Source organism: Alexandromys fortis, unplaced genomic scaffold, assembly GCF_014885135.2.
Source record: "Alexandromys fortis isolate MF-2015 unplaced genomic scaffold, M_Fortis_MF-2015_v1.1 scaffold_517, whole genome shotgun sequence".
NCBI lineage: Eukaryota > Metazoa > Chordata > Mammalia > Rodentia > Cricetidae > Alexandromys > Alexandromys fortis.
The window spans coordinates 38,683-65,647 of record NW_026068401.1 but is presented as its reverse complement, the minus strand read 5'-3'; the positions used below and the strand labels follow the sequence as shown (position 1 = coordinate 65,647).

At 40.6% G+C, this 26,965-nt stretch overlaps 1 protein-coding gene across 3 annotated transcripts in view; it reads left to right on the top strand.

Annotated features, from left to right (window-relative positions):
- The window catches only part of Kbtbd3 (kelch repeat and BTB domain containing 3), a 45,574-nt gene that overhangs the window by 8,972 nt on the left and 9,637 nt on the right, over positions 1-26,965 (top strand). The window contains exons 1-2 of one of the 3 annotated variants that reach the window (XM_050133183.1): positions 7,425-7,471; positions 18,944-19,182. In XM_050133183.1, the coding sequence (XP_049989140.1) occupies positions 18,968-19,182 (215 nt within the window). In that variant the 5' untranslated portion in view covers positions 7,425-7,471; positions 18,944-18,967. Of the gene's footprint in view, positions 1-7,424; positions 7,472-18,943; positions 19,183-19,525; positions 19,629-26,965 lie in introns of those variants that run through there. The other 2 variants (XM_050133184.1, XM_050133182.1) reach the window with 2 other exon arrangements.

Genomic DNA, 26,965 nt, shown 5'->3' with positions numbered 1-26,965 from the left:
ATATTAAGTGATATTAATGACCAATTGTTGTTTACTCCGGTGTTTTTTTTTTTTTTTTTTGTAGTAGAGTTTGTGTGTTTCCCTTCTTTGAGTTGTGCTGGTGAAGGGTCGCTAGATGTCTTGAGTTATTGTGGGCAATGTTGGATTCCTTGGTTTGTGATTTTCCATCTATTACTTTCTGTAAGGCTGGATTTGTGGCTACATATTGTTTAAATTTGTTTTTATCCTGGAATATTTTGTTTTCTCCATTGATGGTGAATGAAAGCTTGGCCGGGTATAGCAGTCTGGGCTTGCATTCCTGGTCTCTTAGTTTGTGCAGTACATCTATCCAAGACCTGGCATTCATGGTTTCCATAGAGAAGTCAGGTGTAAGTCTGATCGGTTTACCTCTATAAGTTACTTGTCCTTTTTCCTTTGCAGCTCTAAATATTCTTTCTTTGACCTGTATGTTTTGCGTTTTGATTATTATATGGTGAGGGGATTTTTTTTTTTAATCCAGTCTATTCGGTGTTCTGTATGCTTCTTGAACCTTCATAGGATTATCCTTCTTTAGGTTGGGAAAGGTTCTTCTATAATTTTGTTGAATATATTTTCTGGGCCGTTGAGCTGTAATTCTTCCCCTTCTTCTCCCCCTATTATTCTTAGGTTTGGTCTTTTTATTGTGTCCCATATTTCCTGAATGTTTTGTGATGAGAATTTTTTGAATTTGCTGTTTTCTTTGATCAGTGCGTTTATTTTCTCTATGGTGTCTTCAGTCTGAGATTCTTTCGTCTAGCTCTTGTATTCTGTTGGTTATGCTTGTCTCTGTCATCTCTGTTCGTTTACCTAGATTTTCCATACCCAGCTGGCCCTCGGTTTTTGTTTTCTTCATTGCCTCCATTTCAATTTTCAAGTCTTGAACTGTTTCCATTATCTGTTTGATTGTTTTTTCTTGGTTTCCTGGGGTATCTTTTACGGATTTACTCCATTCTTCATACCTTTTGTTATTCTTCTCATTTATTTCTTTAAGGGAGTTTTTCACATCCTGTTTAAGGGACTCTATTGTTTTCATAATGTCAATTTTTTCTACTTCTTCTGGATTAGGGTGTTCAAGTCTTCCTGTTGTATGTTTGCTGGGTTCTGGTGTTACCATGTTGTTTTTCAGATTGTTGGAGGAATTCTTGTATTGACACCCGCCCATCTCTTCCATCAGAGTCACTCCAATGGATCTTCTGGTACAGGATCAGGGCCCCTTGCTGGCCAGGGACCTCGCAGACGAAAGGCCTAGCTTGCTGCTCGCAGGCTTAGTGAAACCAGGGACAGGACTCTTGGAGTTCGAAGGACCCCGCAGACAAGAGTGAACTTGGGGGGGGGAAGGTTGTGCGGAGCCAAGAAGCCCCTGCAGCAGGAGGTGGAGGTGCTGTGCACTCCCCTCCGGCTGAGCGGGTGCACACTCACCTCTCTGGGTGGGTAGCCTCAGTGCAGGAACAGGAACTCCACCTTTAATCCCAGTAGCCACACTAGTTTGACATAGCTCCAGGTGGTAGTGATGCACACCTTTAATCCCAGCCCTAGAAATGAATATAAGATGGGAGGAGACAGCTCTCACAGACAGTCTTATTCTGAGATTCCTGGAGGCAGCATCACCATTTTGGACTGAGGTAGAGGTAAGAGACAGTGGGTGGCTGTTTTGTTTTTGTGACCTTCATATTGAACCCCAATTTCTGTCCCTGGGTTTTTATTAATTGTACTACAAGGTACCACCTCTAGTTTGGAAACAGGAGCTTCAAGGCACAAGTCCCAGACCACCCAGCAGGCAGGCAGTGATAAATGTAGGTGCCACAGAGAATTGAGGCACTGTAAATGTTTGAGCATAGGGGCTGGGTGATAGTACTAATAATTAAGGAATTATTGCAGTCTGTCAAGTCCAGTGTGCCCACAAACCATGTTCCTAAAGAGTTAAAGCAGTCTGTGATACTAAGGAGAGAGATGGGGGATAAAGGGTGGTAGTGATACTTGGTTTAGAGCAGTTAAGAATTTGTGAGAAAGTCTAATAATGACTAAGGCCACAAAAAATGGTCATAAGTGTGACCCAGGAGGGATACAACCAGTATTCTCCAAAGCAGTCAGGCAGATCATTATTCAATAGCTGATAAGTTAAGGTTTGAAATGAGAGGGAGGTGTGATTAGTGTCATCAAAGAGGGATGTTATTAGGGATGTAAGGACCTCTGAGGACCTTTGGACCACTTCTTCTACCTGTCTATACTTAGGGGTGAGAGAATGGGATGTGTTACCTCTATATTTTGATTTTACTTAATGGATGACTGTGATAAATGCTGTAGTAAAATTTACCAAGACTCCTGGATCCCATCTGGGGTGTTATAAATAACATTAATTAGAATATAAAATAATGGTTCTTTTGCATAAAAGGTAGAATACTTTTATGCATCATATCTCTTACAGGACCTATAAGGACATCCTTCATAAGTCTCTGGTCAACATCCACAATAATCTCTAGTTTGGTCATAGAGAGAGCAAGTGCAGGGGACAGATGTTTTAGACATCAATTTAGGTTTCAATAGGGACAAGTATTTCCCTTTGGCAAGATGCTTGTGAATAATCTCAATACCCCACCATGTGAGTAGTCTTCTTGAACAATTAAGTATAGGTTTCCTAAACCTTTGAAACATTAATATAACAGTAGCGTGGGGTGTGGGGGAGAAATCTGCAACAGTTTGTGTTACCTTAAATCACTTTCTGTGCCTTCAGAACTTTCATTTACATGCCTTAAAATACTTTCCTATACCTTCAGAACTTAAACTTTTGTATCCTCAGACGTTTATACACTTTCTTAGACCCTCGGAACTTACTGAAGCTTTTGGATTCTTAGACATCCATAACACTGTCTTCAACCCTCATTGCAAATGGAGTGCATTTTCCCTAGTAGCTTCACTTGGGCTCTCTTTAGGAACTTCAGTCCTGCCGCATGGTGCCAAGTCTCACTTTCTCTTCATGACCCCTTCATGTCTTTTTAAAACTACTACCACCTAGTTGACTCGTATTACAAAGTTTGGCTACAGTATGAAGTACTTTCCTGTATGAATACATGGAGGTACAGCTTTAATATTTTATTAAACAAGTATTGTTTTTTAAATCTGATCATAAACCCTGTTTGATGTGGTTTTTTAATTTTTATTTTCAGGACAGGAATTATCACACAGAAATAGAAAAAGTAAGCATGGGGATACGTCCCGGTAAGGGAGAGATAAACAAGGAAGTTATAGGGAACTGAATCAGCCTTTGGTAGCCTGATATAGATTCTTGACCCTATTAGGACAAGCTCTTGATTAAAGGTGCGGGGTCTGTTGAACAATAAACATCTATATGTAAGAGCTATCCTTCTATATGTTAGGAAGAGAAAGAAAAGAGCAATTTTAGCTATAAAAAATTTTCAGATCATTTGTTAGTGCAGTGGTAGAAGTTGCCACCACTGAAAATTAAACATGCCAATTTAGGTCACCAAATTTTTTAAGACCAAGAAGTTTGTAGTATCAGAGTGAGATTTTAATAAACCGAAGTCTGTGGGGGAAGAGAGGAAGGGTCACAAAACAAACTCTGCTGGAGGGAGTTTCTATAAACTCCAAGTGGGAGCTGGAAGGCAAGAGAGAATTCTGTGCAAGGGGGGCATAGAGAATCTGTGACTTCCAGAACAGAGCTGGGAGAGAATAAGTCAGAGGCTTAATAAGTTAGGCCTGGCCAAATAGATGTGGAATATTCCAGAACCCTAGGGTAGGACTGTCCAGAAAGATGAGTGTCCTGGTCAGTCCAAGTAAAGGCAAAGGTATTTTTGACTGGGGAACAAGAGGTATGGAAAAGAGGCCTTTGGGGGCTAGGATAGAAAAGTGGGAGGTATCTGAGGGGATGGTAGAGGGGAGAGTATAAGGGGCTACTACTGTGGGGTAAAGGGGAACCACTGCGGAGTTGATTAGTCAGAGGTCCTGAAACAAGTGGTAGGTTCCATTGTCATAATCTCCCCACCACCACTACCGCGTGTCCCAAGAATATGGATGTATGAAAGGAGGAAGAAATGGGTTACAGAAGAGTCTTTCTTAGAGGTCAAAATTAAGAGGCTCAAGTCCCCTGAGACTGTGCAGAGAGAGTGGGTATGGACCCTTGGTGATATTTGGTGTGGTTTCGTGAGACTGTTTCCCTGCTCTGGCAATAGAGGAACAAGAAAGAGAGGTGGGTTCCTAAAACTCCACTAAGTAGGTGGTCCCAGTGTCTACAAGAGAGCCAAGTCACCCTGATACTATATCTAGCCAAGGCTTCCAGTCAGAGATGGCAGTGGTCAGACCAAGGGAGCACAGGCCTCTCAGTTGTCCATTGCCAGATCTAGAAGGTCATCTGAAGGGCCACCTAGGCTTGATGCCCCCATGCCTCAAGGGACATGAGACCAGTAAATACCCCGTGTACCCTTCTTGATACACCTTAAAGATGGTTCAAGTGATTTGCATGGGTTCAGACAGGCTTGGGTTTTGTGACCTTCCTAACTGCCTTTGTAACAGGAATCTGAGGTTCAAGGGGTTTGGAAGATCAGGGAGCCTATGTGGTTGTTATTGGCCCCTTGAAAGGCTTTAGCCAGAATCAGGTATTTTTGCTTTCAGGCTTTTTCATCTCTCCTGGTACACCTTAAAAGCCATTGCTAAGACTTCTGCATGTGGAGTCATGGAGTCTTTAGATGTATAAATTAGGCTCTAATAGTAGGAAAATTCTGGGGAGAAGTATATTATAAGGAGTTGTTTTTCATCTAAGGTCTCAGGATCCAGGTTGGTATATTATGAGAACCTTTGTAAGTCAGTGTAGGAATTGAGATGGGATTTCATATTTGTCCTGGATGACCTCTTGGATTTTTTCATGATTTACCACTTTAAGGGTGGCCTTGTGAAGACCAGCGAGGATGCAAGTTGCAAATTAATCTCTAGCAAGGATGCCCCATTTGTTTACTGTAATTCCATTCAGGGTTACTGGTTGGAAACATCTTCAGTCCTGACTGGGTGGGCAGCCTGTTGCTGAGGAGGGAGATGGGGATGCTAGAGAGGCTGGAGAGGAAGATGAGGGACTGTGGACTGAGGCTTGTTAGTGTGATTGAAAATAGTGGCATCATCTAGTTTAGGCTGCACAGCTAGATGAAGTTTTTTTTTTTTCTTGGTTGGCTTATGTCATGTGGACACTTTTAATCAAGCTGGGTATGAGTGACATGACAAAATCATCTTCCAACCCTAGAAAATATGACTATCAGACACCCAAATGAGGGGACAACAGCTAAGATGACAGCAAGCCACATGTTTCTTTTAAGAGTACCTATGTATAGCTTTTTAACTACCAACTCTAGTGTTATTATGATGGTAAAAATAAAATGGTTCCGTTCCCTGGGTGGGGGGCAGCAGGCGACTGTGGGTAGATTAGGGCAGTGGCAGGTAGGAAACCATAGGGGTTCAGCCAGTTTCACAAAGAGCCACAGTGTCTGAGAGACAGAAATGGATAGACACACTATGCAGAGAAAATGGGTATTTATTTAATGGGTTATGGAAGGGTTGGGAAAAGGGGAGAGGGAGGGAGAAGGGGAAGAGCAGAGAGAGAGGAAGACAAACAAGAAGGGAGAGAGGGAGGAGAAGAGAAGCTGCTTTGGGAGAGAGACAGAAAGGAAGGAGCCCAGGCTGAAAGCAGAAGGAAGATTCACTTGCCTTGATGGGAAGGAAAGGAAGTAGACAGGGCTTGTCTCTTAAAGGACAGGACAAACCATTACATTCCCACTGTTTTCTTATAATAAAAAGGCAGGAGGTTAGGCACAATAGGTTAAAGGAATTGGGGCGGCGGATTCTCAAGACTGCCTCCTGCTTATATGTGGGTATCATCTTGGGGTAGGGGAACCTAAGAAAGCTGGGGACTGGTCATATTCTGGCATAGCTGGTCTCTTGTCCGATGTTTGTGGTATGGAAATCTCTGGTGTCTCTTACACCCATTTAAGGCATTGGCAGAACAGAGGACAAAGTTACATTTAGGGGAAAAAAATTAGGACCAGGGAATTGAGAGGGGTATATCTGACCTGTTTAAGGTGGATCCTTCAATTCGGCTCCCTGAAACTCACAAGATTTTTTGGGTTTGTGAAAACCCAAGTTTTAGCTGTCAGACTACATCAGAGATCTTTGAGAAGGATAAAATTTTACTTGAGTTATTGATTTAAAAAAACGACAGAGAACTTACTTGGTTAGCACCTAGAGCTACTCCTTAGGGTCCTCCATGGTCATGGAGGGTTGTATTTTTCTTTTGCTGTTTAGTGCAGGGTCTGCCAGGCTCCAGAAGATTCAGTGGGCTAATAAATCTGTAGGAAGACAAGCCTACCTTGACCTGAGCAGCTAGGCTGTAAATTCCAGTGACTCTGTCCACTGTCTGGAGATCTTCAGTTTAGATGAAAGGCAGTTTTTTCCAGTGGTCAGTGCTTTGCAGTTGAAGCGTATTGCGGATGGATGTTATTTTGTGCCCATTTGTCTTCTGTCTTCTTTGGAGGAAATAGAGTGCTGCTGCTAGCAGCCAGCCTGTCTCTTTTTGTTGTGAAAAGTCTTTAAATAGTTAAATATTTAAATGTCATATTCCCCAGATCTTTAAACAGTTGAGAGCTATTTAACGGATATAGATGAGTTCTAATTATAGTATAGAATCTGCCTAGAGAGCTGGGTCTGTGCTCGACTGGACTGGCTCTTAACTTAACAGGTAAGATTTGCACTTATAAAATGCAGAAAGAAAAAACTGCTTGTAATAGAAGGTTAACAGCAGAACTGACAATAGTAGAGAACAGCTTAATATATATTATACTGTATTTTTGTAAGAGACTTAAAAGTATATACCAATTTAAAACATGAGGCTTATTGTTTCTATAGTCTGAAATGAGATACAATGAACAGACAATTATAACATTTAACAGTAAACATATGTATATTTAAGTTACATGTTTGCACACATACAGTGAACAGGAATTGGGTGGAGAAGAATATTGGGCATGCTACTGCACAAAACACACATGTAATAGAGTCAGCTCTGGGGATCAGGCAGGGAATACCTCAGTAAAGCTGGAAGGACTTGGTTACCTGATCTGACCCTCAGTTAAAATAGCAGTGAAGTCACCTGACCTCAGTTAAGATGGCAGTAAGGTCACCTCACCTCAGTCAAAATGGCGGCGGTCACATGTTGCATGGAGAAGCCACATTTTTTGAGCCGCAGGAATTTTAAACATAACAAGAGTGATCTAGAGGTGTGATTCACCCTGTTGCCATGCGATGCACCAAAACCTATGGTGGGGAACAAAGGTTAGAATTGTAAACAGCTGCCTGGAGGACCCAACTAATATTGTCAGTTTCCACAGGACCAGAGGTAGTGGTGGCCGGGATAGTTTGAAGAAAAGCAGAGCCAGCATGACACCAACAGTGTTTACAGGTGGGTGGCTGATAGTTTCAGGGTTTATATTCCAGAGCTGAAAATGTGAAAACCCATGAAAACAACAAATGAACACTGCAAGGCCTGTAGACGAACATCTGTCTACAGGAGGGGTGTTAATGAAGCTGACTAGCCCCAGTCCAGGCGACTGGGAAGCCAGAGGCTAGAGAGCAATGGCTCTACAAAGCCTAGGGGAAAATGTCTTTTCTCTACAGGTTGGGTGTTGATGAACCTGACTGGCTCCCGTCCAGGCTACTCAGAATCCAGAGCGGCTAGAGGCCACTCCAAGTAGTCTTTCATGGTGGGGACTACTTATGAGTGGTCCGAAAGAAAAGGAAGAATAATCCAAGGGACTCCAGGCCCCAGAGTGAACTTAATGTTCAGCATGTGCAGTGCTAGTGTGGGTGGACTACCCTGGATCATCTAATCATAGCTGTGGGAAGCAACCATAGATGAATGTCAGTGAATGGCTCAACTGTAGCCATGAAGGCTGTGGTTGGGAGCAATATGGTTAAGCTGACTAAAAGGGGAAAACTCACCAGTGAAGCTGCTGGTATGTGTAGAGGTCGGTGTTCAGGCAGATAGAACTGGGGAGCTGTTGTAAAGAAACCTGATTTCCAAGCTCATGGTTCCAAGTAGAGAATGTGGAGAGAACCTGGCCGAGTCATGGGCACCAAATGTAATGGTAAAAATAAAACGGTGCCATTCCCTGAGGGCCAGCAACATAGGGCCATGGGGAGCAGCAGGTCCCAGGCAGGGATCTTGGTGGGTCAGCCAGTCCCATGAGGAGCCATGATGGGTGAAAGACAGAGATGGACAGGCATGCCATGAAGAGAAAGTGGTGTTTATTTGGTGGGTTATGGAAGGGGAAAGGGGAGAGGTAGGGAAAAGAGCAGAAACAGAAATAGGGAGAGAGGAGAGAAGAGGAGAAGATAAGCTACCTCTTCGGGAGAGAGACAGAAAGGAAGGGGCTCAGGATGGAAGTGGAAGGAAGATCCACTTGTCCCGGAAGACAGGTGAGGGAGTAGGCGGCATTTGTCTCTTAAGGGGACCTTACTTGGCCGGTGTCATCACCCCCCCCCCACACACACACACACACTCCACTTTTATGGAAGCTTTCTAACTACTGCCAGCGCACAGGCAAATGAAAAGAGTTTCCTCAAACTGTCTCTGCCACCGCTACTGCTGCCAACAAGATTGGTCAGGATCCATGGGGCGACTGTTTTCAGTTCCAGCCTTTTGCTTTCTGCCATAGCTTGTGGCATGATGGCTCAGCAACAAGGCAGATCATGTCTCTAGTTCCCTCTCTCTTATTATTAAACTTAAAATCTCTGCAGCTCAAAAATTGTGGCTTTTTCATACAACATGTGACCACTGCCATTTTGACTGAGGTTAGCTGAATTCACTGCCATCTTAACTGAGTGGCTTTTCCATACAACATGTGACCACTAACATTTTGACTGAGGTCAGGTGACCTTATCAGCATCTTAACTGAGATCAGGTGAATTCACCACCATCTTAACTGAGAGCCAAGTTAGGTGATCAAGTCCTGCCATCTTTACTGAGGTATACCCTGCCTTGTCCCCCAATTTACTTGTGTTTTTGTCTCTAAATTTCCTCTTGTTCACTCTGTTGCATGTGTGTTTTGTGCAGTGGCATGCCTTTGGTAGGGCCGACCAAGAGCATCTACTTATCCAATTTCTGTTCACTCTGTGTGTATGTGTTCATACATGTAATTTAAATGCACCTATGTTTACTGTTAATGTTAAAATTGTCTGTTCAGTGCATCTCATTTCAGACTACAAAAACAATAGGTCTTATATTTTAAGTTGGTATGTATTTTTAAGTCTATTACAAAAATACTTTCTATTTAATCCAACCCTAATTTAAAATATATTAAGATGTTCTCTATTATTGTCAGTTCTGCCATTAACCTTCTATTGCAAGCAGTTTTTTTCTTCTTGTTTTATAAGTATAAATCTTACCTGTTAAGTTGAAAGCTAGTACAGTCAAGCTTGGGCCCAGCTCTCCAGGCAGATTCTATACTGTAGCTATACCTGATAAACGGCCCTCAACTGCTCAGAGTCTAGGGAATGTGGTGTTTAAATATTTAATTATTAAAAAACTTTTTATAACAAAAAGAGACAGGTTGGCCCCTAGCAGCAACACTCTTATCTCTTTCAAAGAAGACAGAAGACAAATGGGCACAAAATAACATTCATCCACAATTTGCTTCAACTGCCAAGTGCTGACCACTGGGGAAAACTGCCTTTCATCTAAATTGAAGACCTCTAGACAGTGGACAGAGTCACTGGAATTGACAGCCTAGTTGCTTAGATCAAGGTAGGCTTGTTTTCCTACAGATTTCTTAGCCCACCAAATCTTCTGGATCCTGGCAGGCCCTGCACTAAACAGCAGAAGGCAAATACAAACCTCCGTGACCATGTAGGACCCTGAAGAGTAGCTCTAGGTGCCAACCAAGTAAGTTCTCTGTCGTTTTTAAATCAATAACTCAAGTAAAATTTTATCCTTCTCAAAGATCTCTGATGCAGTTTGACAGCTGAGAGGTTTTGTCAGTTTAAAAGGACAACCTCATCAAACAAATTTCAGCAAATTACAAATACAAGTTATTAAGGTGTGTACCTGCAGGTTATAAAGGTATGAGAACAAGTGCATGCTATTAAATTTTTCTCCCGCTGCCTTTCATAGTCTTAAAGATACTTTTCATTGTGGAAAAATATCTGTCACAGTCATTTTGACATAAATATGCTACTGTTTATACAATGTGTATATCTAAAACTTCTGTTTTCACAAACCCAAAGAATTTTTGTGAATTCCAGGGAGCCAAATTGAAAGATCCACCTTAAACAGGTCAGGTATACCCCTCTCAATTCTCTTGTCCTAATAATTTTATTTTCCAAAACGTAACTTTATCCTCTTTTCTGCCAATACCTTAAACAGGTATAAAAAACACTAGACATTTTGTTACCACAAATTTCAGACAGGATCAAAGAAACCAGCTATGCCAGGTTCTGACCATCATCCAACTTTCTCAGGTCCCCCTCAAAGACGATGCCCACAAATAAACAGGAAGCAGTCTTGAGAATCCACTGTTCCAATTTTTTTAACTTGTGGTGCCTAACCTGCCGCCTTTTTATTATAAAAAAGAGATGGGAATGTAATGATATGTCCTGTTCCTTTAAGAGACAAGCTATGACCATTCCCATCCCCCTTCTGCCAAGCAAGCTGATCTTCACTTCCAGCTTGAGTTCCTTCCTTTTCCATCTTCCTCTCGAAGAGGCAGCTTCTCCCCATTCCCTCTTCTTTCTCTCTGCCTCTCTGCTTTTCTTTTCTCCCCTTCCTTCCATAACCCACTAAATAAATATCCAACCTCACCCTGCATGGCATTCCAATCCATGTCTCTGTTTCTTGCTTACTGCGTGGCTCGCTGCCCAGAACCAGCCACCTTTGGAGACCTGTGCTGTGTCCTCGTGGTGTACCCCATCTGTCTGTCTTTCCTTGTGGTCTTAGGTGTTATCTGTGCCTGGGACTGGCTTTTCTTGTGACCCCCCTGCTTACTGTGACCCCCCACATAGCTCATGGCCTGCCACCAGGGATCTGCAGCATTTTACTTTTACCATTACAGGTACCTCTACCTCCAAGAGTGCCAGAGAAGTACCAGATGCTCAATGGTCACTTCCTCAGATTGGGAAATGTTTACACCAACCAAAGGGGAAACTTATGTAATTGCCACTGGTGAATGGGATACCAAAAGATTGGTGAGCCTGAAGTCTGTTGTGGGTGGACTGGAGATGAAGCTAGGGTCCCAGTGCAGCTTAGACCCAGAAGGGAAATGCAGGCACTAAGAGAGCCTATCCCAGGTTTCAGCAAAAGATGTAAGCATTACATCTCTGATGGGAAGGTGACTTGGCAATGAGAAGCCAAAGAGTACCACAATATCACAGCACAAAACAAACTTCACAAAAGAGATTTATTGGGAGAGAAAAAAAACCAATGGAGGGGCTGCCTCTACTTGGGTGAGAAACAGCAGAGAACTGAGCAAAAGGTAGATCTTATATAGAATTTCTTCTGGGTGGGGTGAGGAGTGAACCTTTTCAGGGTGAAACTTTCCAAGGTGGAGATTGGTAGGATTTTGCATGTAGAGTTTGGGCCTTTTACTCTCTTGGGTGAAGCCTGGGTGCCGCCATTAGGACATTTAGAGTATTCTTTGAGTAGAACCTGGCAGTGGGAGGTCTTCAGGGGAGGGGCCTGGCCTCTCCTGTACCTCAAATGTCTTACAAGGAGTTTCTGAGGGAAGGGAAGCCCATGAGCTGGAGGGAGTTTAGGAGATGAGAAGGACTAAGATGCTAGTGTGGACTTTGAAATATATGAAAGGTACAGGAGATATTGAAGGAACCTGAGACCAGCATGTTCTTTTGATATGCTGATAGGTAGCCATATGTTCCTTCTCCTAGGTAAGGGAAATGACAGATGTGAACCGGGTTAACAGTTCCTGATGAATGCTGGCTTTTATCTAGCTAATACAAATCCTCAGGTTGAGCTCATTTCTGGACTATGGACTGCCTTTTATAGTTTGGGATATTGGAGTTCCTTTAGCTCAGACAATCATGTTATAATAGAGTTATAGGCAGAAGCCTCCTTCAATTCAAAGCTAGCCAACATTGTGAGGCCCTGTCTCAAAATTGATCTCAATTTATTGTAGCAACTTTTTTTAGCATTGCCTTATGAAGATCTTATATGTAAAACTGCTTTGTTTATTTGCTTGTTTATTTGTCTTATTTGTAGAGACAAGGCTTCTCTGTGTTGCTTTGACTGTTCTGTAACTTGCTCTGTAGACCATGCTGGCCTCCAATTCAGATCCACTTGTCTTGTCCTCCCAAGTGTTGGGATTAAAGGAGCTACTTACTCTTTAAGTTTGGCATTGATTTTGGAGGATGGGAATGTTCTAGACAGTATGAACTTCAAGTGAACAAGCCTGTTTCTATACTGAATGAAAATGGGTGCAGGAAACAAAAGTAGCCACACTTTGGGGATACTGGGAGGTGGGAGTTATTTCTACAGGTCAAGACTGCCTCCCAGAAAGCAAGGTGAAAGGACTGGAGATAGATTTCCAGGGTTAAATGGGAACTAGAGAAATGAGGCTTGTGAACTGGGGTGCGGCTTGTGTGCACAGGAAGGAGGGGGCCTAGAGGCTAGCAGTGACCTTGACAAGTTAAAGGAAAAGCCACAAATTCCTAGATAAGGAGAATGATTCCCTTGTAACAATCTAGACCTTTCTTTAAGCCTCTGAGGGTTTAGTGGCCTTTGTCTAATTTGCCTGACCTTGGGAAAAGGATATTTTTTAAGAGACCAGAGTGCATTCTGTATTCTTAGGAATACTGTTTAATCTGAACCTCAACTTGCTTATTGTTTTGCAGAGAGCATTGTCAATAACAGTCTTAAAGAGTTATTATTGGGGCTGGAGAGATGGCTCAGAGGTTAAGAGCATTGCCTGCTCTTCCAAAGGTCCTAAGTTGAATTCCCAGCAATCACATGGTGGCTCACAACCATCTGTAATGTGGTCTGGTGCCCTCTTCTGGCCAGCAGGCATGCACACAGACAGAATATTGTATACATAATAAATAAATATTAAAAAAATAAAAATAAAAACATAGTTTATAAATTAAAGGAATGTGAAACACACCAGGAACTGATTGCTAATGAAAAGAGATAGAAGAGAGAACTGTGGGGGCTGGAGAGATGGGTCAGCTGTTAAATGTGCTGATTGTTCTTCTATAGGACCTGGGTACAGTTCCTAGTATTGACATGGCAGCTTGTTACAACCAGCTGTAACTCCAGTTCTAGGGAATCTGATGCCCTCTTCTGGTATCCACAGGCTTCTGTGTGCCTAGAGTCCCTCTATTTAGAACAATATCTATTAGATCTGGAAAGACGATTAACAATAATCCAAACCTGCAGGCTGTAGCTATCTTAGTTCAAGTTAGACTTTACGCTGACTTGGGAACCTGTCTCTGTTGTTTTGTTTCTTGAGACAGCCTCTCGCTATGTAGCCCTGGATGTTCTGAAACTCACTCTGTAGACCAGGCTGGCCTCAAACACACAGAGATGCACCTGCTTCTGCCTCCTGGGTCAGGCTGGCCTCAAACACACAGAGATGCACCTGCTTCTGCCTCCCGAGCCCTGGGGTGATTAAAGGTGTGTGTCTCTAGGCCCAGCTAGGAGTGTGCCTTTTATCCCGTGCTCAGCTCCCAACTAGATCTTTGGATTCAACTTGAGTGATTCTCTAAAACACAAATGCTCACCCATTATTTATATAAAATGCTGACACCAAATACTTTAAAAGGCTTTGAGTCATCTTCCAAAGCCCAGTATCTTACATAATGCTGTCACTGCCCAAGCCCTATTCACACACCACCTACGCAAGCCCCACATCCCACACCCCTGGCAACTGTGAAACACGTATAGACATCTCGCCAGAAAAGAGAGATGCAAGATAAAGTCTCTTGGTACTGAAGTTTATTTGTTTATTGTGGTGTTAGAAGTTGAACTGAGAGCTTCATGCGCTCTAGGCTAGCAACGCCACTGAGTCACACCCTGGGTGAACCCCTTTAGTTCTCTAAGGAAAGAAATCCAGCGATGCAGGAACCTGAGGATGATGTGGCTTGGGCGGGTCAGGTCCTCACCCCGACTGCTTTTCTGTTATTTGTATCAATTTCCAGTCATTCCAGAAATACTCCTCATGACTTACTGCTCAGTCCCAGTGAGAGATGCCATTCACCTGACTGCACCCATTTGTGGCAAAGCCAGTTCTGGTGGGAGCCAGCCAGCAAGATGAATCCAGGAGCTCCTTGGTTTCTGCAAGTTGATGACCCCCCAGGTTCTAGTAAGATCTGTCAACAGAATACAGCTGCAGCAAGATGTAAAAATACCTTTCTCCTGCCATTCTTTCTGAGCGGCCCGTTCTCCCTCCTCCTTCCCTAAGATGGTGGCAAGTTAGCAATGCTGGTAGGGTCCCCTGTCTGAAGTTTCCTGGGATGGAAAGGCAATAAGGACTTAAAATGAGTTCTAGGACAACTCAAGCTAGAGGGACACTTTGGTCTCCAAAACAAAGCAAGATGAAACAGTAACAACACATGACTCAGTGTAGTTGTGGTGTAATTGAAAACCCCTTGCTTGGCCGTGGGACACATGATGCTGAGTACACACCCTCTAGCATATAAATATGCATCTTGCTCCTATATTATTTTTATTTATGAGTTTGTATGTGGGGCAGGGCACACAGATGATCAAAAGACAACTTTCCATGGTTGGTTCTCCCCTTCACCCTGCCCTTTCTTCGATTCCCTATTAGCCATTAATCTATTTTTGTCTTTATGGATTTGTCTATTCTGGAAATGCCACATCAATGGATTTATATAATATGTGATTGTTTGTGTTTGCCTTCTTTCCACTTACGCCAGTGTCTTCAGGTCTCCTCTGTGTTGTTGTATACACCAGAAGGCATTCTGTTGTCTGTTCAGACATTCTCCCGGGCATTGCCCTCCTGTGTGCGACAGGATCTTGTCCTTGGCAAATCTGCATCCTCCACGAGGCCATCCCTTGGAAATGTCCTTCAGGGCTTGCCTGACGCTAACTCACAAAAGTAGCAGCAATGATTGGATGTCCTCCTTCCCCCTCACCCTTCCCACCCTCTTCTCACCTTCCTCTTCTTGAATGGCTGTGGCTGTGTCCTTGAATTTAGTTACAGGAAACACTCCCGAGCCTGCTCATTCCTTTCGAGTTGAGCAAGTTTCTGTTGGAGGACAAGGGGGAAGTGGTATTACCAGGCTGACAGAGGGAGAAGACCCTCCCTGCTGTCTTAAATGCTATGGGGGAGGGGCAGAAACAGTCCTGGATGGAGCTGCTTTTTAGGTTCAGTTCTGCAACTATTTGCTTTATTACCTTGGACAATTCTCCATCCCCACTGTCTTGTTCACTGTTCTATCACAGAGAAGAGGCACCATGATCAAGGCAATTATGACGAGAGAAAACATTTAGCTGGTGCTGGCTTACAGTTTTGAAATTTAGTCCATGATCATCATGGCAGGGAGCATCACATAGGCAGGCATGGTGCTGGAGAGGTAGCTCAGAGTTCTACATCTGGATCTGCAGGCATCAGGGAGAGGGACCCTGGGATGAGCTTGCGCTGCTTTTGAAACCTCAAAGCCCCCCCCCCCCCCAGTGACACACTTCCTACGATACCCAACAAAGCCACACTTCCTAATGTTTCTCAAGTCATGTCACTCCCCGATGACTAAGAGCTTATGGGGGGCATTCTTATTCAAACCANCCCCCCAGTAACTCATGAGAGACCGTTCTTGCTGCAATCACACGAGGCTTTAATGATGAGATGAGATGGGAACTAGTGCACTGGGGCCGAGACTCATAACCCACGCAGGGGAAGAGTTCAACCCCAAGTGACCTGGAGAAAGAGTTTTTAAGGGAAGAAACCACAGCCCAGTAATCCAAAAGGGTCATAGAAAATTCCGAAAATCCAGTGAGGGTCACAAGGGGGCAACTCCCTGCCTCTCAGGACCACTCCCAAGGTCATAATCAGCTAGTTCCTAAAACACAGTACAATGATAGTCACAAGGGGGAGACTCCCTGTTTCTCAAGATTATTCTCAAGATTACAATCTAACTTTATCTTCAGCCAGTTCCTGAAACAGTCACTAAACCAGCTAATCCTAGATTTTTGATCTTCTCTTCCTGCTGGAGGGGGGACTGGATTTATCCAGGTCTCTCAAGGCAGGAGTCAGTTTGAATAAAGATATGATGGTTGGTTGGCCTACAACTGTTGTGTAACCTGTCTTGATCATCTTGAACTTGTGAGACAGTCTATCTTCAGGCTGACACAAAAGCCTGTATAGGGCCTTTGTTTTAAGCTGCCAGGCTTTCTCCCAAGTCAGAAGAGTGAGGAAGGGACCAGCCATCTTGAAAATTTGCTGCCTTTATTACCTAACCATGACCCCTCTTCCTATCTGTTGGTCTGTCAGAGAGTCTAACTCCTAGTCTCTCACTGGTACTGTCAGGGTTGTATCACTAAACAACTACAGAAGTTCTAACCATTTGTTTGTCTGCCAATGTGTACTGCTTAACAGAAGTGGAATTTATATATTTATATATATAAAATGTTGTTTAGTTTATTGTATAAAAGTCCAGAATTTTTAATTTAGGTATGAATGTAGATGCTGAATTTAAACTATTATTATTGTTAAAAGTTCTCTTCATACATACCCTCTCTTCTTTGTGTACTAATATATTCCATGTTTCTCCCTCCAAAACAAATATATATATATGTATATGTATATATACATATATATAATATATATTTAATTTCTAAGTACTTACTTATTCTTACCTTAACTTTGTTGGATTTCTTAAAAGAATAATTGAGGGACCACAGACCAAAGAGATGGTTTAGTGGATAAAGCACTTGTCATGCTAGCATAAGGAATTCAATTTGTATACCTATCTCATGTGAAGTGGGTCTGTAATCCTAGTGCTCCTAAAAAGACATAGGAGGTAGAGATAGGACAATCCCAAGAAGCTAGTGGACCAGCTAGCCCAATGTACACAGTATTTAATAACATGAAACTCATCTCCCAAAAGGTGGAAGTCGAGAGATGAATACCTGAGTCTATCCTACTCTGGCACAGGCATACCACCACCACCATCAACATAAGCAAAAAAAAAAAAAATTTTTTTTTCTACAAACTATTCCCATTTCATTTAAACCCATTGTAATGCTCTTCACCTCACTTCTAATTCCTCAGTGGTTTTCTTTTGGTTTTTGCTTTTTTTTTTTTTTCAAGACAGTGTTTCTTTGTGTTCCTTTGGAACCTATCCTAGACTAGGCTGGCCTTGAACTCACAGAGATCTGCCTCCCAAGTGCTAGGATTAAAGATGTCCACCACCACCTTCCAGCTCAGTAGTTCTTATTTATGGCTTTCCTTAAAAGAGGCCGTATTAAAGATATCAGACTTTAGGTGATTCCAGCCATAGCTAGATTCTCTACAGTTCTGTGAAAACCCAAGCAAGAAGTTCCAGTTAAGCCCTCAGTACCCTTGAGAGGACTAAATTGTTCTAAGCCACTAGGAATCAAGGGATTTTAAGGCAATGAACCACAAGAGAGAGATACTAGGGAATCAGTTTCCCTATTTCTCTGATTTCCCAAGTTTTCAGTCTTTCTTCCTGTTTTATTTCTTAATTTTTGGTGTTAATTTTTTTGTGTGTTTGGACCTGAGTTTATTATTTAGGGAGTTAATGATTCTCTGGCCTCCTGATGTTTTACATTCTTTACCTTATATTTAGAACACCTTTTTACAGTATTACTAGTATTAGTATGCTGTTTTTTCTTCTGCTTTCAAATAGGTCACCTTTCTAATGATCATTGTGTTATGGTTTCTATTGCTGTTAAGAGACACCATGACCACAGCAACTCATAATTGGGACTGGCTTACACTTAAGAGGTTTAGTCCACTTTTTTTTTTTTTTATCATAACTGGAAGCATGGCAGTACACAGGCAGAAGACATGGTGCTGGGAAAGGAGCCAGGAATCCCAGTGGCTAGGCAGCAAGAAGAGAGAGTGACACTGGGCCTGCCTTGAGCATTTGAAACCTTAAAGCCCACCTACCAGTGACATACTTCCTCCAACAAAGCTATACTTACTCCAACAAGGTGACGCCTCCTAATAGTGCCACCCTTCATGAGCTGATGAGGGCCATTTTCAATTAAACCATCACAGCCATAAATCAACTGATACCACTAAACTCTGGAGGCTTTTTTTCTTAAGTCAGTTCTTTTGTGAGGGTTCAGATTAGAGTTAGAAGACATGAAGCTGGCATGTCTGCTTCAGCATTTTAGTCCTGATTTTTTTCCCCAAAAGATTATGCATAAAAGAACACAGACTGTATATTGTACCCTAAAAGAAGAACTGCTTCAGGAATAATACTTGTTTAATAACAATAAGATGAGGCATGTAGTGAAGGCCTAAAAAGGGTAGGCATTCATACAGCCTGTACAGTCAATCCTATTACCATAGATATCAAGCCTTAATTATATATTTATCAATTTAAATAAGAAATTTGTAAAAACATGTTTAAAGTAAGGTGTACTGTTATGTTATTGCTGCTATTGAATATTATAATTTCACACCATGAGTACATTTTTATGATCATTTTATTTAGTATTAAGTGTGTGTGACAAGCATGTGGATGTCAGGAGATAATTTTATGGAGTCAGTTCTCTTCTTCCACTTTTAAGTGGGGTCTTTGTGTGAACCTGATTTAGGTCACTAAGCTTGCAAGGCAAGAGCTCTTACCTGATAAGCTATTTTGCCAACCTGAAGAGGGCAAATTAAGTCTGAAAAATTCATTAGCTTTATACAACATTAATTTTTTTTTATTCCAGTTTTAAGAACAGGTGGAATTGGATATGGCTAATTCATATGATTTCAATGAACAAAACTCATGGAATGGAATCTCATCTGAAAAGAATTTCCTTGCATCAGAAGATCATGGACAGAAAATTTTAAGTGTACTACAGAGTTTTAGAGAACAGAATATCTTTTATGATTTCAACATAGTCGTGAAAGAAGAAATAATCCCATGTCATCGGTGTGTGTTGGCGGCTTGTAGCGACTTTTTCAGGTACTCTACCCCCATCTGTACTTTAGATTTTATATATGGAAAATTACATTGTATTTTACAAATATACTCACTGCCCCCTGATCATACTATAGTAATTTTTAGTTTTTAATTAAAAGCCTTAATTAGAACTAGTTGGTTAATAATGTTTGAATAGGGATCTTAAGCTTCAGCTGTAAAAATAAGTTTTCCCGGGACACCATTCCCAAAGTTCCTTAAAATTACTTCCTTGAGCTCTTCTGAGTAGGGGTGGGGTACATGTGGGGTCAGCTTTGTTTGAAATAACTAGTTGAACAAAAATAGAAGCTGAATTTATAGAAAATGACCAAGGACAATATAATTTCAGTTGTGTCCATGCCATATCCCAGTGGTTGATGCCTATAATCTCAACCTCCAGGAGAATGAGGAACAAGGATTGCCGTGATGATAGTGGGTTTCTGATGTATAAGGTAAAGGTCTGATGTATTATCATAGTACTGTGCCAACTGCCTACTGGCCAGTAGAAAGATAGATTATCTTTTCTGACATCTTGTAGTCAGGCCTCTTAGTTATACTGCAGTAAACTCAAATCTTCACTTCAGCATTATGTCCACTTCTAGAGTAAAAATTAAGTAGGATTTTAATCTCTCAACAAATTTGGTAACAACAGGAAAAGATACTATATATGAATCAAAATGGAAATTATACTGCATTTACAATTTTTATTACAGCTGGTTGTGAGCCACCATGTGGTTGCTGGGAATTGAACTCAGGACCTTTGGAAGAGCAGGCAATGCTCTTAACCACTGAGCCATCTCTCCAGCCACATTTACAATTTTTAAATTGAGAACTGAACCCAAGGCCTTGCTCTGTTTCAATTTTAATCATTAATTCAAAACCTGCTTTTTATGAACATGTAATTTAAGACCTTTTGTACTGCCATTATAGTAAATTTTATAGGCTAAACTTTATTTAATAAGCAATTCTTGCAATTTGCTACTGACTGAACACCTACCTGTGTGATGTTTTTGCTTTGAATTTGGAACGCAGTATGCAATGTCCTTGGCCAGGGATGCTCCAGCAGTCTTGAATTAGCTGTTTGCTTAGTTATGTCTAATTTTCCTTCTCTTTTTGTTTCTTCATAGCCTCTAAGGCATTCTTTTACATCCATTGGAGACCCCAGTGTTAAGACTTTCAAGCCACCTTTGTCTTCCCTCCTTTTGAACACAGCTTTCCATCCAGTAACTTTTTGTAACCATTATCCTTATAAATGTGACTTTTTGTTCATAAGCATCTGTCTAGTTAATGACTAAATACTTAGTTTCTTAATATATATGCCCTAATTTAAATCCCAGATCTACTGCTTAGTAGTCATGTGACCTTAGATACTCACTTACCTTTTTCATACCTAGGTCTCTTCACTATTGACAAAGAAGTTAGAAAAATAAAAATAAGAATTAATACATAGGGTCATTCAGGAGGTTATAAATTAATGTATAAAAGATTAGCATATTGTATTTTACATTCAGTCCATCTTAGTCAATAAACTCTTTGTTTCATAATGTAGCAAAACAGAACAATCCTGTTCTGAGTATATATTTTATTTTCCCTGCATTGTTCTCGTGCTAATACAACAAAAAGTTCTTGTGAGCATTTGAATTTGCAAACCTTTTCTCTAATCAAACTTATTTTTAATTCATTATTTTAGTATGTTAATTGGTTGATAGTTTTTGACATGTATATAATGTATTCTGCTTGCTCTCTACTTGTTACGTCTCTCTTTCTACCTATATCAGTGCTCCTTCCCAACCTGTCCCTTGTCAGTGGTGACTGTTTGTGACCCATTTAGTTTAACAAGGGCTGGTGACTGCTGGATTGAGCATTTAAATGCTTTAGCATATGGTTTTTTGTTCAGTTTATTCTTAACTTTTTTTTTTTTTCCTCAAGTGATTTAATGCTCTGCAGATGGGTGGGCAGTTATCAATGATAAAGTTAAATAATTTTAGTAGTATTAGTAAATAGTACATGACACCACAGAAAGAACCTAAGTACTCTCCAAGCTTTTTGAGTCTGCTTTTCATCTTTAAAATTCCTATTAGATAGGATAATAGTTTTTTTTTTTACTTTAGAATGTTTTAAATAGCAGATATCAACAGTTCTTTATTGGATTTTAATAAATGAATACATAGCTCACATGAAAATATGTACAGATGTGTACAAATATGACTAGAAATTTAATCATTTATACTCTTAAGGTAAACCATTAATTCCTATTATTTGCAGTTTGATAAAATTATCTACATTGCAAGAATAATGTAAAATGAAAATATCAGAAAAGCATGCATTACAAATCAAAAAATGATTAATATGTAAAATCAAGGAACTAAAAATGAATCATATGTCTTACAGAAAACTACTTAGGATAACATGACAAATCAGACATAAATGTCAATTACTTAAAAAGTAGGATAACGTATAGGAGTTTGATCGTATATGTGCCTTCTGTGAGGATCAAGTTAAAAATATATAGAACCTGGGACTGGAGAAATAGGTCAGTGGTTAAGTGCACGCTCTTTCAGAAGACCCAGCCTTAATTCCCAGCATCCATATGGTAGCTTATAGCCATCTATACCTCCAGTTGCAGAGGATCTGACTCCCTCTTCTGTCTTTCTTAGGCAAAAGGCACATACTTGTGCACATATATACATGCAATCAAACCACCCATACACATAAAATGAGTAAAATCTTAATAGATAGGTAGGTAGACAAACAGACAGTGATGTGGGGACAGGTGGGCTATTTCTCAGGAAGCAGTTGAATTCTTAATGTGGTAGCAGTTAATACTTTGCAGACATTAAGTCATTTATTCTTCTAAACAACTCATTAAATCCCTTTATTTTTCAAGTAATTTTGTTGATAGTGAGGTGATTTTTTTGAGTATGTAACCTGAGTTATTTTGTAGCATATTAATAATCCTTTAAATAAAATAATGTATCCATTTAGAATACAATTACAATACAAATTAATATTCTAGTTAATTTTTTTTTCAGATTCATTAGCCATGCTTTTTTTTTCTCTTCTTATATTATTCATGTGTGATCCAGGAAAACAGTAAGCATTAATAGAATACCTTTCATATTCATCATTAATGAAACTTCCTGCTGGTCATGTAGCCAGTAAGTAAAGAAGCTGTATCATTGAGATAGCTGTCTCTAGGGACCATGAACTTAATACTACATTGAACCAATAATATAGTACATAGATAGTATACAATATAATCATTGCTGTTTAGTATTCCTAAGCTGGCATACATTGTTGAAGATCCTTGTGTAACATATAGCATGTATATAATTTTTGTTACTACATTTACTTGGCTTCATATTAAGAAGTATTGAGCAGCCTTGTAAAAAATCTTTTTATCATTCTTTTCTTTCTTTATTTGAAAGACCCCATCATATTCTTCAGGTAGATCCTGTGCTCGCTAATAGATTTATTTACTCTCTGGGACAGACATTAAACAAAAAGTCAATCCCAACACTACCAAGTACAAGCAAGTACTTAGATATGCACAGCACAGGTATAGCACACAAAGTATGTGTCTTAGTTGCTTTTCTGTTGCTGTTGTGAGACACCATGACCAAACCAATTTATAAAAGAAAGTGTCTAATTGGATTTAAAGTCAGAAGATTAGAGTCCCATGATAGCAGAGCAAAAGTATGGTGTTAACAACAGCTAGCTAAGAGGTCACACCTTAGTCCACAAGCAGGAAGCAGAGACCACCACTCTTTTGAAACCTTAGATCTCCCCAATGACACATTTCCATAGGGCCACACCATTTAATCCCTCCCAGATTATTTCACCATCTGTTACCATGCAGACAAACTTGAGCCTAAGAGCGTCATTCTAATTCAAACCACCACAATTTTTTGATGTTATCAGCACAGCTGCAGGCTTTCATAAAACCAGCATAAACAGTAAAATACATTTCATTCCCTGACCAGACACTTCCAAATAACCTGTATTTTTTTATCTTTTCTGAGTTCAAAATAGTCCCAATCTCTTAGTTTTAATCTCCAAGATGGCCTGATTATTTAAATTTGGAGAACAGTTTATCTCTTAGTGATTGTTACCCCAAAATTGTAGGTTTGGCTTTTTTGACTTTGTGTGGCTCAGTTTTTGGATATTATATTCCCTTGTCCCTTTTACAACATTGTTGTAATAGGAGTGGCGGGGCTGCATCCTCGGCACCCGGCCACCCGTACGGCTAGCTTATGCCCTGAAATAATTACATGGAAACTGTATTCTTTTGAACACTGCCTGGCCCATTAGTTCCAGCCTCTTATTGGCTAGCTCTTACATATTGATCTAACCCATTTCTAATAATCTGTGTAGCCCACGAGGTGGCTTACCAGGGAAGATCTTAACCTGCGTCTGTCTGGAGTGGGAGAATCATGGTGACTCTCCGACTCAGCTTCTTTCTCCCAGCATTCTGTTCTGTTTACTCCACCTACCTAATTTTCTGTCCTATCAGAGGCCAAGCAGTTTCTTTATTACTTAACCAATGAAACAACAGATAGAAAGATGACCCTCCTCCATCACAACATGAGTCTGATATTATAGATTTCTCCACAGCCATACAAATCATTGGTGTCTGTGGGCCTCTTATTGTGTTCCCTGTTTTTTAATGTATATTTTTGAAACCTAAAGCCTTGAAGTTGTATGTTATAAAATTTCAGTTATTGGTGTGTCAGGGACCTCCTTGAGAACAGACCCAAGCAAGGGACATCTGTGGGAACAGGCCTGAGGCAGTGAAGTCTGCCAGAGCAGGCCTCAGCCAGTGACTTTCATTGGAGCAGGCCCAAGGTGGCTATCCCCCACGGGAGCAGGCCTATAGAGACCTCTGCCAGAGCTGGCCTGAGCCAGTGACTTTCATCGGAGCAGGCCCAAGGCCGCTACCCTGATGGGAGCATGATCAAGGCAGCAACCACTGCCAGAAGCAGGAGCAGGTACAAGGGAGCAACCACTGAGGGAACAAGCCCAAGCAAGAGACATCTACGGGACTGGGTGCAAGTCATGAACCTCTGAGGGAGCATACCCAAGCCAGGTACATCTGTGGGAGCAGTCCTAAGCCAGATACATCAGCTGGAAACAACCTGAGGCAGTGTCCTCCATAAGAACAGGATTGAGCCAGTGACCTCTGCCTGAGCCAGCCCAAGACAACCACCTCCACTGGAGCAGAGGGAACCACAGGAGCTCTGAGAAACCCTGAGGAATACGGAGTATCCTCCAGGGTGACTGGAACCATGGTCCTGACTGCACCACGAGGAACAACTATCTGAGCCTTGGATGTACTGGAACCTGGAAGATTGACCACCAGAGTCACACCAATCAGAGGAAAAGATGGGTAGACAAGGTAAGAAGACACACAACACCACAAAGAGCAACACGACACCAATAAAAACTAGTGACCCTAAAACAGCAAGACTTGAATGACCAAATATTGATGAAGCAAAAGAAAATAATAACTTTTGGAGAATGTTTGAGGCCCTTAAAGAGGAAATGAAAAATTCCCTCAAAGAAATGGAAGACAAACAAAATATTGGAAGAAATCAACAAATCCCTTAAAGAAAACCAAGAAAAAGCAATCAAGCAGATGAAAGAAACTATTCAAGACTTAAAAACAGAAATAGAGACAATAAAGGACACACAAACCAATGGGATTATTGACACAGATTATGACAAAATGATCAAGAACCACAAATACAAGCATGAACAGCAGAATACAAGAGATGGAAGAGAGAATCTCAAACACTGAAGATGCAATAGAGGAAATAAACATTAAATCTAACAAAAAGATTAACACAAAATATCCAGGAAATATGGGACACCATGAAAAGACCAAACCTAAGAATAATAAGGATAGAAGAAAGAGAAGAACTCCAGCTCTGAATCATAGTAGAAAACTTACCCAACCTAAAGAAAGATATGCATATGAAGATATAAGCTTACAGAACACTAATCAATAAAAAAAGGTCCCCTTGACACATAATAATCAAAACACTAAACATACTGAATAAAGAAAGAATCTTAAGAGCTGCAAAGGAATAAGGCCAACTAACTTATAAAGCCAGACCTATCAGAATTACATCTGACTTCTCAATGGAAAGTAAAAGCCAGAAGGTCCTGGTCAAGCATTATGCAGACATTAAGAGACCTTGGATGCCAGCCCAGATTACTATACTCAGCAAACTTTTCAATCACCATAGACAGACAAAACATGATATTCCATAACAACCATATTTAACCAATACCTAGCAACAAACCCAGCCCTACACAAAGTACTAGAAGTAAAACTCCAGCCCAAGGAAGTTGGCTACATCCACAAAAATACAGACAATAGATGATCTCACAGCAGCAAGTCCCAAAGAAGGGAAAAACACACACAGTAAAATAACATCACCCACCAAAAAAGAAAACTAAAATAACAGAAGCACAATCACTGGTCATGAATATTCCTTAATATAAATGGACTCAACTCACCTATAAAAAGACACAGGTTAAAAGACTTGATAAGAAAAGAGAATCCATCCTTCTACTTCATACAAGAAACACCTCAACCTCAAAGACGGATATCCTTCAGTAATGGATTGGGAAAAAAAATTTCAAATGAAATGGGCCGAAGAAACAAGCTGGTATAGCTATCCTAATATCTAACAAAATAGACTTTAAACTAAAATCAATCAAAGGAGACAAAGAAGGAAATCTCATATTAGTCACAGGAAAAATCCATCAAGAAGAGATGGCTCAGCTATTAAGAGCACTGACAACTCTTCCAGAGGTCCTGAGTTCAATTCCCAGCACCCACATATTTTACCACCATCTGTCATGATATCTGGTGCCCTTTTCTGGCATGCAGGCATACATGCAGGCAGAATACTGTATATATAATGAATAAATAAATTTTAAAAAAATCTCAATACTGAACATCTATGCTCCAAATACAAGGGCACCCTCATATGTAAAAGAAACACTTCTAAAGCTTAAGTCACACATTAAACTCCCAACAATAACAGTAGGAGACTTTAACACGCAATACTCACAGGTCTCTCAGACAAAATTAGCAGAAAAATAAGGGAACTAACACATGTTATGACTCAAATGGACTTAACTGACATCTATAGAACATGGACCCAAACATAAAAGAATATACTTTCTCAGCACCTCATGGAGCCTTCTCAAAAATTGACAACATACTAGGTAACAAAACAAACCTTAACAGATAAAACAAAAATAATTGGGATAACCCCATGTATCTTATCTGATCACCATGACTTAAAATTAGAATTCAACAACAACACTAATTTCAGAAAGCCCACAAACACAAGGAAATTAAACAAACTTACCCAGTGGGGGCTAGACAGCAGGAAATAATCAAATTGTGAGCCAAAATCAAGAAAATAAAAACAAAGCAATACAACAAAACAATGAGACAAAGAGTTGGTTCTTCGAGAAAATCAACAAAATAGACAAGCATTATCCAAACTAACCAAAAGGCAGAGAGAGAAAATATCCAAATTAACAAAATTAGGAAAGAAAAAGGGGGATATAACAACAGACATGGAGGAAATCCAGAGAATCATCAGGTCATACTTCAAAAGCCTGTATTCCACAAAATTGGAAAACTTAAAGGAAGTGGACAATCTTCTGGATAAGTATCACTTACCAAAGTTAAATAAAGACCAGATAAGCAAATTAAATAGACCTATAAGTCTCCCAACCAAAAAAAAAAAAAAAAAAAAAAAAAAAA